The sequence below is a fragment of the Mobula birostris genome, chromosome 27 (genome assembly GCF_030028105.1).
Source record: "Mobula birostris isolate sMobBir1 chromosome 27, sMobBir1.hap1, whole genome shotgun sequence".
Classification (NCBI taxonomy): Eukaryota; Metazoa; Chordata; class Chondrichthyes; order Myliobatiformes; family Myliobatidae; genus Mobula; species Mobula birostris.
In genome coordinates this window covers 19,951,033-19,964,097 of record NC_092396.1, presented here as the reverse complement: position 1 = coordinate 19,964,097, position 13,065 = coordinate 19,951,033, and the positions used below count along the sequence as shown (strand labels likewise).

Below are 13,065 nucleotides of genomic sequence, written 5' to 3'. Positions count from 1 at the left end.
GAGGGGGAGAGAGGGGGAGGGGGAGAGAGGGGGAGGGGGAGAGGGGGGAGGGGGAGAGAGGGGGGAGGGGGAGAGGGGGAGAGAGGGGGAGGGGGCAGAGAGGGAGGGAGAGGGGGAAGAGAGTGGGGGAGAGAGAGTGGGGAGGGGAGGGGAGAGGGGAGAGGGGGAGGGAGGGGAGAGGGGGAGGGGGAGAGAGAGGAGGAGAGGGGGGAGAGAGGGGAAGAGAGGGGGAGAGGGAGAGGGGGAGGAGAGGGGGGAGAGAGGGGGAGAGAGGGGGGGAGAGGGGGGGAGAGGGGGGGAGAGAAGGGGAGGGGGAGAGAAGGGGAGGGGGAGAGAGGGGGAGGAGAGAGAGAGAGGTATTGTGAGAGAAGTGGAGTAATACATACAGTGAGAGGCACAGTGCAAGTGGAAAAGAGAAAGAAAGAGGCAAATAAAAGACAGATCAAGAATATGGAGAGGCATACAGATATAGAACATGATTGAAATGTTGAGAAGAGAGCAAAATGGGTTAATTTTTATATAAAATGATGACAAAAGATAGTAGACACAAAATGCTGGAGTAACTCAGCAAGTCAGGCAGTATCTACGGAGGGGAGTAAACAGCTGACGTTCAGCAGGTCTCCCTTCCATAGGTGCTGCCTGGTTACATAGAACATAGAATAGTACAGCATAGTACAGGCCCTTCGGCCCACAATGTTGTGCCAGCCCTTAAACCTCGCCTCCCATATAACCCCCCCCACCTTAAATTCCTCCATATACCTGTCTAGTAGTCTCTTAAATTTCACAAGTGTATCAGCCTCCACCACTGACTCAGGCAATGCATTCCACGCACCAACCACTCTCTGAGTAAAAAATCTTCCTCTAATATCCCCCTTCCCTCTCCTTACCTTAAAGCCATGTCCTCTTGTATTGAGCAGTGGTGCCCTGGGGAAGAGGCGCTGGCTATCCACTCTATCTATTCCTCTTAATATCTTGTATACCTCTATCATGTCTCCCCTCATCCTTCTTCTCTCCAAAGAGTAAAGCCCTAGCTCCCTTAATCTCTGATCATAATGCTCTCTAAACCAGGCAGCATCCTGGTAAATCTCCTCTGTACCCTTTCCAATGCTTCCACATCCTTCCTATAGTGAGGTGACCAGAACTGGACACAGTACTCCAAGTGCGGCCTGACCAGAGTTTTATAGAGCTGCATCATTACCTCGCGACTCTTAAACTCTATCCCTCGACTTATGAAAGCTAACACCCCATAAGCGTTCTTAACTACCCTATCCACCTGTGAGGCAACTTTTCAGGGATCTGTGGACATGTACCCCCAGATCCCTCTGCTCCTCCACACTACCAAGTATCCTGCCATTTACTTTGTACTCTGCCTTGGAGTTTGTCCTTCCAAAGTGTACCACCTCACACTTCTCTGGGTTGAACTCCATCTGCCACTTCTCAGCCCACCTCTGCATCCTATCAATGTCTCTCTGCAATCTTCGACAATCCTCTACACCATCCACAACACTACCAACCTTTGTGTCATCTGTAAACTTGCCAACCCACCCTTCTACCCCCACATCCAGGTCGTTAATAAAAATCATGAAAGGTAGAGGTCCCAGAACAGATCCTTGTGGGACACCACTAGTCACAACCCTCCAATCTGAATGTACTCCCTCCACTGTGACCCTTTGGTTTTTGCAGGCAAGCCAATTCTGAATCCACCTGGCCAAACTTCCGTGGATCCCATGCCTTCTGACTTTCTGAATAAGTCTATTGCGTGGAACCTTGTCAAATGCCTTACTAAAATCCATGTAGATCACATCCACTGCACTATGCCTGGTCACCTCCTCAAAGAACTCTATCAGGCTTGTTAGACACAATCTGCCCTTCACAAAGCCATGCTGACTGTCCCTGATCAGACCATGTTTCTCTAAATGCCCACAGAATCTATCTCTAAGAATCTTTTCCAACAGCTTTCCCACCACAGATGTAAGGCTCACTGGTCTGTAATTACTTGGACTATCCCTACTACCTTTTTTGAACAAGGGGACAACATTTGCCTCCTTCCAATCCTCCGGTACCATTCCCGTGTACAATGAGGACATAAAGATCCTAGCCAGAGGCTCAGCAATCTCTTCCCTTGCCTCGTGGAGCAGTCTGGGGAATATTCCATCAGGCCCCGGGGACTTATCCGTCCTAATGTATTTTAACAACTCCCACACCTCCTCTCCCTTAATATCAACATGGTCCAGAACATCAACCTCAATCATATTGTCCTCACCATCATCAAGTTCCCTCTCATTGGTGAATACCGAAGAGAAGTATTCATTGAGGACCTTGCTCACGTCCACAGCTTCCAGGCACATCTTCCCACCTTTATCTCTAATCAGTCCTACCTTCACTCCTGTCATCCCTTTGTTCTTCACATAATTGAAGAATACCTTGGGGTTTTCCTTTACCCTACTTGCCAAGGCCTTCTCATGCCCCCTTCTTGCTCTCCTCAGCCCCTTCTTAAGCTCCTTTCTTGCTACTCTATATTCCTCAATGGACACATCTGATCCTTGCTTCCTAAACCTCATGTATGCTGCCTTCTTCCACCTGACTAGATTTTCCACCTCACTTGTCACCCATGGTTCCTTCACCCTACCATTCTTTATCTTCCTCACTGGGACAAATTTATCCCTAACATCCTGCAAGAGATCCCTAAACATCGACCACATGTCCATAGGATATTTCCCTGCAAAAACATCATTCCAATTCACACCCACAAGTTCTAGCCTTATAGCCTCATAATTTGCCCTTCCCCAATTAAAAGTTTTCCTGTCCTCTCTGATTCTATCCTTTTCCATGATAATGCTAAAGGCCAGGGAACGGTGGTCACTGTCCCCCAGATGCTCACCCACTGAGAGATCTGTGACCTGACCCAGTTCGTTACCTAATACTAGATCTAGTATGGCATGCCCCCTGGTCGGCCTGTCCACATACTGTGACAGGAATCCATCCTGGACACACTTAACAAATTCTGCCCCATCTAAACCCTTGGAACTAATCAGGTGCCAATCAATATTAGGGAAGTTAAAGTCACTCATGATAACAACCCTGTTATTTTTGCACCTTTCCAAAATCTGCCTCCCAATCTGCTCCTCGGTATCTCTGCTGCTAGCAGGGGGCCTATAGAATACTCCCAATAGAGTAACTGCTCCCTTCCTGTGCCTGACTTCCACCAATACTGACTCAGAAGAGGATCCTGCTACATTACCCACCCTTCCTGTAGCTGTAGTAGTATCTCTGACCAGTAATGTTACCCCTTCTCCCCTCCCCCCCCCCCATCCCTTTTAAAGCAGTGAAATCCGGGAATATTGAGAATCCATTCCTGCCCTGGTGCCAGCCAAGTCTCTGTAATGGCTATTACATCATAATTCCATGTATGTATCCAAGCTCTCAGTTCATCACCTTTGTTCCTGATGTTTCTTGCATTGAGGTACACACACTTCAGCCCTTCTGCCTTACTACCTTTACACCCCTTATTCTGCTTCTCTTTCCTCAAAGCCTCTCTATATGTTAGATCTGGCTTTACTCCATGCACTTCTTCCGCTGCTCTATCGCTCCAAGTCTGATTTTCTCCAGCATTTTACGTGCTTTTTCAAGATTTCCTGTATCTGCAGAATCTCTTGTGTTCGTGGCGAGCAGAAGGTAACACTTGGGTACCATTCGAACAGTTTGAACTAGGTGCAACTGAGGAACTTGGAGGGGACTTTGGGTCTTACTTACTTTTGTCACATGTTTTGCAGATCTGACATTCACTTAGGTAATTTTTAAAAGCAAGGTAAGTACCCCCTGGGCAGGGCTCGCATTGTGGTTGACCACCATGTGTCTTGCATGAGGCTTTCACAAAGGAACCTGATAAAAGAAAATCATGAGACTATCTCATCATTCATTCTCCACATTAGCAGGAATTACCTTGTTCCCCAACTTACATCATAGCACGGAGGTGCAAAATGCTGATAGGCATTACAAGGGAAGTTGAAGACGTTTATGTATTTTTATAGAAGAATCCAGCGTAATAAAAAAAAGGTCATTTTGGATTTATTAAAGACAACTTCTTAAAGTATTTGAGTGAGCTTTTTGAAGTAACAGAAGACTGAAGAAGGTAGGTCAATTAATAGTTTACATCAAAAATGACCACATTATAAACTTATCAGCAACATGATTAAATTGGAAAGGGGGGAAATAAATGTCGTAGTGAGATGAAGGGTTGTTTATTATGCTGGAAATGTGTACAACTCTGTTCCCCGGGACTGCTGCTCTTGCTGAATCATATTAACAATTTGGACGTGGATGTACAGCATGTTATTTCACAGTCAGTAAGCGAATCAAATTGAGTAAAAGCAATGGTGAGAAGCATGATACAGGACGACATAGATTGATGAAATGAGCAAATACGTGTGTGATGAAGTTTTACTTTCGAAGCTGAGGACAGGGATGGTAGAATCTTAAGCAGGGTGGGCGCAGGGACAAAGAGAACCACGATTATGCATGTGCACATTCCGTTGAAGACAGCAGGAAAGAACACAAGAATGTTTAACGGGGTATTGGTCTTTGGGTTTATAAATAACGTGCATGAAATACAGAAGCTGGGAGGTTTATGTTAATCTTTTATAAATCACTGGCTATGGTTCAGCAAATTTGGGCACCATAATGATGTAAAGGTTTTAGAGCATGTGCATAAATCTACCACAATGGTACGAGTGACACAAAACTTCAACTATATGGAAAGTATGAAGTTCTGATAAAAATCTTCAACCTGAAGTATTAACTGCTTTCCTCTCTCCATGGAGGCTTCTTCACCAATTAGCTTCTCTGGCATTTTTTGGTTTTACTCGTAAAATACTCGGGGTTGTTCTTATGACAGCAGAGGAGCTTTCATTGGGTCTTCAAGATGATGAAGGAGCTTAATAGAATAAATAAAGTGATGTTACTCCAGGAGTGGTGAGGACATGGATTTATGGCAATTGGGTCATAAGGTGAAGCTATGCCATGTGTTGTACTGTTTAGAATGCCAATGGAAGCTTATTCAGTAGTAAATTTCTTCCTACAATTTTTTTGAGGAAGAAAACCTATGATTTGGGCATAAATGAATGGTTCCTTCAAAGGTCAAGTGGCCACCTTCAGAATTGTATTAGCCATGATTCTAGAGAGGTTGTACAGGACACCCACCTGCTGGACACTTTCTGCAGCAGAGCGAGTTGTCTGAAGGATCAGGATACTGGTTCTCTGGGCAATTTGTACTGAGTCTTTTCCTTCTTTTCTGGTTTTTGTCATTCCAAATTCCGGGCTGCTTGGTCTCCCACCTCAAGATCTGCATGTTTTCTTCTGCGCGCGTCAAGTTCCAGGAACTGGCAGCTGTTAAACGACTGAAATTCCAGGAATCACCAGCTGTTGAACGACCGAAAGCTCCAGAAGCAAATATCACGGCATAAAACTGGGAAATGGAGAGTGCGAGCATTAGTCTGGCAATCGCTTGCCTTTGGCTAATATACACCAACACCAGCTTCCAAACAGACAAGATTCAGAATCTAACTCCTCGCATCTGGCTGGTGGGGCATCTACTTCAGCACAATCTATAAATTCATGAGCCTGCATACCCTGCACTCCACCCACTACCATCAAGAAAGGGGGTAAAGTGGCAGCAGATGGTGTCAGGTGCCGCACCAGATACACTTAAAAATGAGGTGCCAGCCCTGTGATATCATATCACATACATACTGAATACAGTTGGACAAAATGGTCCAATATTCTTATCAGATCTTAGCACAGTTGTGATGTCCATATAGATCTAGTAATTTAAATCTAGGAAGATTCATTGATGCCTTTATCTTAAATGATGACAGAGCCCAATGCATGAGAACAAGGGGTTAATAGTTCTGTAATCTCCTTCAGCCAGAATTGTCAATTGGATGATTAATTTCAACATTCTCTCCACAAGCCACATTGAATTGAGTTGACTTTATTACTTACATCCTTCATATACAGGAGGAGTAAAAATCTTTGCGTTACGTCTCTGTCTAAATGAGCAACATGCAATTTGTAGTAATTTATAATAAATAGTATGTACAACAGGACAGTCAATATAACATAGAGATGCAGTTGTATCAGCGTGAATTAATCAGTCTGATGGCCTGGTGGAAGAAGCTGTCCTGGAGCCTGTTGGTCCTGGCTTTTATGCTGCGGTTCCGTTTCCCAGATGGTAGCAGCTGGAACAGTTTGTGGTTGGGGTGACTCGGGTCCCTAATGATCCTTCGGGCCATTTTTACACACCCGTCTTTGTAAATGTGCTGAATAGTGGGAGGTTCACATCTACAGATGCGCTAGGCTGTCCGCACCACTCTCTGCAGAGTCCTGCAATTGAGGGAAGTACAGTTCCCATACCAGGCAGTGATGCTCTCAATTGTGCCCCTGTAGAATGTACTTAGGATTTGGAAGCCCATACCAAACTTCTTCAACTGTCTGAGGTGAAAGAGGTGCTATTGTGCTTTTTTCACCACATAGCTGGTATGTACAAACCAGGTGAGATCCTTGGTGATGTATATGCTGAGGAACTTAAAGCAGTTCACCTTCTCAACCCCAGATGCATTGATGTCAATAGGGGTGAGCCTGTCTCCATTCCTCTTGAGGTTCACAACCAGCTCCTTTGTATTTGCGACATTGAGGAAGAGATTGTTTTCTTGACACCACTGTGTCCAGGAGATGATCTCTTCTCTGTAGGCTGCCTCATTATTATTTGAGATAAGCCCAATCGATGTAGTAACCTACTATTGTAGGTTTTCGCAAATAAAATGGCATGAGGCCTTTTAAGTTTAAGAAAAACCATAACGACTCATTTACTGTTCTCCAAACACAGAACGTAAAGCGCAGTGAAAAAAATCTTCATGTAATTATGTCCTCACGTCAGTCTAGCCTCCTAAAGTGAACCCCAACTCAATGTCGGTGGCTGTGAAACATGCTTGTTTCCAACCATTACATTAGCCTACACTGTCATAGTTGCACATGCACTTCAAAGTTCTAAGTTAATTTATTACTGAAGTAAGTATATGTCACGATACACTACCCTGAAATTCAGTTTGAATTCAGAAATTCAAAATACGATAGTATCAATGAAAACCTACACAAAAACAAAGATGGACAAACAATGTGCAAAAGTGACAAACTGTGCAAATACAAAAAAAAGTAAATAAATAATACTAAGAACACAAGTTATAGTTTATTTTTGAAATGTACTTCCCACCAATATATTCCAACACCTTTAATTACTTTGATTCCTTATGACATCAAGAAGGAGCTGAGTGCACTGGATACAGCAAAACCTATGGGCCTTGAAGATAACCCTGCTTCTGAAAAGTAAAAAGTTGAACTGGCTAGCTGCTCAGGCACAACTACAATACTGGCACATTTCCTACATGTGTCCTGTTTACTAAAAAAATGAGGTAAGTCAAATTCAATCTAATTCTAACAGCCACTTCCAATCCTCATGAAAGTCAAGTTGTCAGCAGTTCCATCCAGCAGCACATAATCACCAAAAACCTGTTATCAATGTTCATTTTGAGCTCTGCCTTGACTATCTGCTTTTAATCCATTTTGAGGACTTCAGCCGAATTCAAGCAAAGGAGCTTAATTTCAAAGTGGGCTGAGGACAACTGCTCTTAACGCAAGGTTACCACTTGACTAAATGTTATACCCTCAGATCCCGATAATGTCCATGAGAGTTAAAGAGTAATAAAACTGCCCACTAACATACTTAGCATGGGGGTTGTGATGATTGCAAGCCAATTAGCTCAGATCAGGCCCATGCCGCAGATGTTTCTCTGGAGGGTGTCCTTGGCCCAACCATCGTTAGCTTCTTCGTTAGTGATTTTCCTTTATTATAAGATTAGACATAGAAAACATAGAAAGATAGAAAACCTGCAAGACAATACAGGCCCTTCGGCCCACAAAGCTGTGTCAAACAGGTCCTTACCTTAGAATTACCTAGGCTTACCCACAGCCCTCTATTTTTCTAAGCTCCATGTACCTATCCAGGAGTCTCTTAAAAGACCCTATCATTTCCGTCTCCACCACCACTGCCGGCAGCCCATTCCACACACTCACCACTCCCTGCTTAAAAAACTTACCCCTGACATCTCCTTTGTACCTACTTCCAAGCACCTTAAAACTATGCCCTCTCATGCTAGCCATTTCAGCCCCGGGAAAAAGCCTCCGACTATCCACATGATCAATGCCTCTCACTATCTTATACACCTTTATCAGGTCACCTCTCATCCTCCGTTGCTCCAAGGGGAAAAGGCCGAGTTCGCTCAACCCATTCTCATAAGGCATGCTTCCCAATCCAGGCAACGTCCTTGTAAATCTCCTCTACACCCTTTCTATGGTTTCCACGTCCTTCCTGTAGTGAGGCGACCAGAACTGAGCACAGTACTCCAAGTGGGGTCTGACCAGGGTCCTATACAGCTGCAACACTACCTCTCGACTTTTAAACTCAATCCTACGGTTGATGAAGGCCAATGCACCGTATGCCTTCTTAACCACAGAGTCAACCTGCGTAGCAGCTTTGAGTGTCCTGTGGACTTGGACCCCAAGATCCCTCTGATCCTCCACACTGCCAAGAGTCTTACTATTAATGCTATATTCTGCCATCATATTTGACCTACCAAAATGAACCACCTCACACTTATCTGGGTTGAACTCCATCTGCCACTTCTCAGCCCAGTTTTGCATCCTATCAATGTCCTGCTGTAAGCTCTGACAGCCCTTCACACTATCCACAACACCCCTAACCTTTGTGTCATCAGCAAATTTACTAACCCATCCCTCCACTTCCTCATCCAGGTCATTTATAAAACTCATGAAGAGTAGGGGTCCCAGAACGGATCCCTGAGGCACACCACTGGTCACCGGCCTCCATGCAGAATTTGACCCGTCTACACTGCTCTTTGCCTTCCGTGGGCAAGCCAGTTCTGGATCCATAGACATAGGAATGTTTCAGAAGATTCAGTGTTCGGCTCTTATTTGGAACTCCTCAGATTGCTGAGCAGTCTAGGCCTATGTCCAAATACACCTGCACATTGACAGGCTTGGTTGATAAGTAGCAAACAATGGAAAAGAAATCATGGAAAAATGGAGCAGAATAGGCTCTTTCAGCTTGCTTTGCAATTGAATAGGATCATGATCTCCTTTTCTCCTCCATTGTCTAGGAATCCATTTTACTTTCTTGAAAATGCTCAGCAAATAACACTTGGGTTGTCTATTCATGCAACAGTGACCTCCAGTAACAGAAAACCTCAACACCTCTTCTTTGCTTTGTATTTAATAACTCACCCACTATCAAATCTTTGAGGAGAGGAAGAAAGGTGGTCACCATTGATCAGAACATAGCTTGGTCAGTCACATCATGATCCATAAGAAGAGATCAGATGCCTGTGTAAGTTGTGGAGAGTAGCTCACCTCCTTTCTCCCTGAGGAGATGCAAAGGAGAAGAACGGGCTGGATGCTGGTATGCAACCAAGCTTTTAAAAAATAAAGATGGAGCAGAAAGGGGCAAGAGGAGTCAGACCAGATGGAGGAAAAGGATGAATGAGTCAGTAAAGAATGGGTTTCACCTCACGGTTATAAGGCACAAATATTATTTGCTACTTATCAGCCTGAGTCTGAATATTACTGAAGGTGGACATGGCCTACTTTTGTTATCAAAAGAGTTCTAACGGTTCTCAACTCACTTCCAACATTATGATTGAGGGAAAGCAGCTGATGGGGCATCTATCAGATTCTGATGATAAAGTACCAGTGAAATTTAAGACGGCTAATGCCATCTAGGGCAAAGTGGTCCATCTGACAGACACCACATCTTAAATACTTGGTCCCACCACCACACCACTGATGCACTGTGTACCTTCCATAAAATGCACAAGGCAACTTGTTAGGGCTTTCCTGATGGCACATCGTAAACTTACAGCATCTACTACCAAAACAACAACAGCATCTGTCCTATTGGAACACCTCCAAGTCTTTGACCATCCTGGCTTGGACATATATCACAGCTCATGTCACTTGACCAAAAACCTTTATCTCCTTACCAACGCCACTGTGGAAGTTCTTTTTCCTCACCAATGGCAGTGAGTTTTGAAGGCAGTCAGTGAAATGTTTGGCATTAATGTACACCAATATCCATCGTTTTGTTTAATACACACCAGCTCTTTGATCCCAGCTTATATAAACTGGAGTCTGCATTCAGATAATAGAGAGAAGAATGCTGGAAATAAATGAGTTTGATAGTTCCCTGATGCAGCCATTTCCGTTATTCAAGCCTTCCTTTGAAAATTAAAATCTTTGGACTTTCCTCATCCTGCTAAAATGTTACCAACTTGAAAGATTAACTTGGTGTTTCTCTCTGTGATGCTGTCAGGCTTGTTGAGCATTTTCAGTTTTTATTTCAGATTCATGGTAATGCTTTTGTATCATTCGCTGGAGTTTGTTTCTCAGTGATGTTTTTAGCAATATAGTGGAATCCGATCAAGAGATCGTGATATCGCATTTGAATGATCAGATTTCTCTTTGAATGCAGAATAGGTACTGTTGTATTTGAACTTTGCTTTGTTCTGCACTGGCCTCCTGACCATTATACCTTGCTACCACTTTGATTAAGCTTGTTTCACTTCTCACCTGCTCCCTTCCACCAGCAACCATTTTCAAACAGCTATGCCACACATTGGAAATCAAGATGCTCTCCGTGCTTCATTTGCTCTGAACTCCTCACTTTTTTGGGGCATGAATTTACTCATTTAACCTTACTTGAAAAGCACAGCTAATTTCTTGTTCCTTCTTTAGCAACTCTCTGGTAGTTGTACAGTACAGAGAATTTTCCGCAGGCTCATCTTAAGAGAAAGTTTCGAGAAACAATAGATTTTGTATTTGCAGATATTTGAATTTCCTTTCCACAATACCATTTCTGAGAAAATGCAAAAGGTGAGTTTTGGGGAAATACTCAGTCTATGCATTAGCCCTCCGTTCTCTTCATCGCATAACTGTCAGAATATGGTGCCTTCCTCGTCATTGGACAGGGGTGGTATTGAAGAGCAACAGCAACAGATCACAGGTCACATCTTATCTCTTGCAAAGTCTCTAAGAGTTTTCTGGAAATCCCCCAGTATTTTTTTTTTGTAATTTAAATTTTTATTATTATTTATTCTTATTTTACAAAGCAGCATGGCATGTCACAGAGTGGATAGAGTACAGCATATTTACACAGCCATCCCATGACAGGAAAACAAGTAAAACCTAGAAACAGAAAGAAGTTCTAATTTAAGTTTAAATTAACATACAACCAAAATTGATCCCACGCGTCTTGCACTTTCCCCTCACTGTTAATTCTCCCCTACATGTGTTCGTATGATGAAATCTTAACCATTTCTTCAGTCCATTCCTTCACAGTGGGAGATCTGGGTTTTTTCCAGTTTTGCAATATAATTCTTGCAGATGTGATGAGACCCACCTTTAAAATAGTGAACTTGTAATTGTTTACATTAGGTGTCATTGTCCTATCACCCAGGAGACAAAGCCATGGGCACAAGGGCAGTGTGGAACCTGACCAACTCCCCAACAAATCAAGAACTTTACACCAAAAGGGACGAACCATGGAACACTCCCAAATCATGTGAAAACATGTGCCCACCTCATTTTTACCCCCAGTATTTTTGTAGGCTGCAATGTCCCATGACAGTCCATTGCAATACCTAGCTTCCAACAGGATTACCTGAACTTAGTACCAGAAATTTAGCACCGGCAAAATGCAAGTGGACTGTGTTCCTGGGAGAAAACAAAATGTATAATCTATGCAAGACTGTACCACAAATCTCAGGGTGCTGTAACATTTTGCTGCATTAACTCATCACACTCGTGACTCATAGATAACAGCTTTGTGTCTTTGTAAGAACTTGTGGATTTGACCCCCCTCCCATGACCTAAGCACACCAGCATGCGAATGAGGGGAAACTTTGCTCTCTAATGGTTAGCACTGAGGGGGTCTGCTCTGTCTGGTGGATGCAAAAGACCTCCATACCCCTCCCCTCAGAGAAGACAGGTTGCAAGACCAATGATAAACTATCCAGCCACTGTTTCAAAAGAGAGCAAGAAAGTTCTTTGTCATTTCCTGGCAAATATTTCTCCAGGCAAGAGTCCGCTGCAAGTGAAGTAACTCAAGTTTTGAACATTTCAATGATTATTCCACTTCAAATTATTTCAGTACTAAAACATTTCAGAAAAACGAGGATGTCAAAGCAAATCCTTATAAACTCTAGTTATCCCTTCTCCAGTATTGTACTCAGTGGTTATATCTGCATCATTCTTGGTTTCATAGCATCATACAGCACACAAACAGGTCCTTCAGTTCACTATTTCCATACCTACTATTATCTATAAAAGACTTGTCTACACATATATTTCCACCATCCCCTCCTCTTGCAGCACGTTACCTATTATAACCACTCCATGTGAAAAAAAATCCCCTTCAGGTCCCACCTAAACCTTCTAACTCTCTTCACACTGATGGCCCCTCTCTTTTGGATCCCTGCTTACTTCCTTTGCGCAATTCCAGCCATATTTCTTTCAACATTGCCAGTTACATTGCTAACTTCTAACTCCAGTCTGCTCTTTGTTATGATCGTTTCCTGTTTCCTACATTCACTGCTCTGAGGCGATTTGTGCTTTGGTTGGGAGTGTATTGTGTTAAGAGTCACGTGGGCGATGAAGCAAATTGTGAGGCAGATACAGTGGGGGTGCTATTTCATTGTGGGGATAGTCTGTGTCTTGGGGGAGGGATATGTCATTTATGTGTGGTGAAAAACTCTGGGGTTGATCTATAATTCTGGGGAAGGAATCAGGGCCATGGGAGAATCTGCCACTCAGACAGAAATTTATCACTTGTGGAAGGCACCCATTGTGGAACGGGCATGTGTCAGCCTGGAACACCAGCCAACTTTAACACACCATTCTTTGGCAGATGAGGGGAAGCTCTTGTCTAGTGAGGACCCTTAT

General features: G+C 43.6%; 1 protein-coding gene across 3 annotated transcripts in view; it reads right to left on the bottom strand.

Annotated features, from left to right (window-relative positions):
- Nucleotides 1-13,065, bottom strand: part of LOC140188485 (tumor necrosis factor receptor superfamily member 25-like) — a 40,265-nt gene that overhangs the window by 21,340 nt on the left and 5,860 nt on the right. For all 3 annotated transcript variants that reach the window (XM_072244780.1, XM_072244782.1, XM_072244781.1), the window contains 2 exons: nt 5,200-5,464; nt 3,754-3,882 (listed from right to left, as the gene is read on the bottom strand). In XM_072244780.1, coding sequence (XP_072100881.1) covers nt 3,754-3,882; nt 5,200-5,464 — 394 coding nt within the window. The remainder of the gene's footprint in view (nt 1-3,753; nt 3,883-5,199; nt 5,465-13,065) is intronic.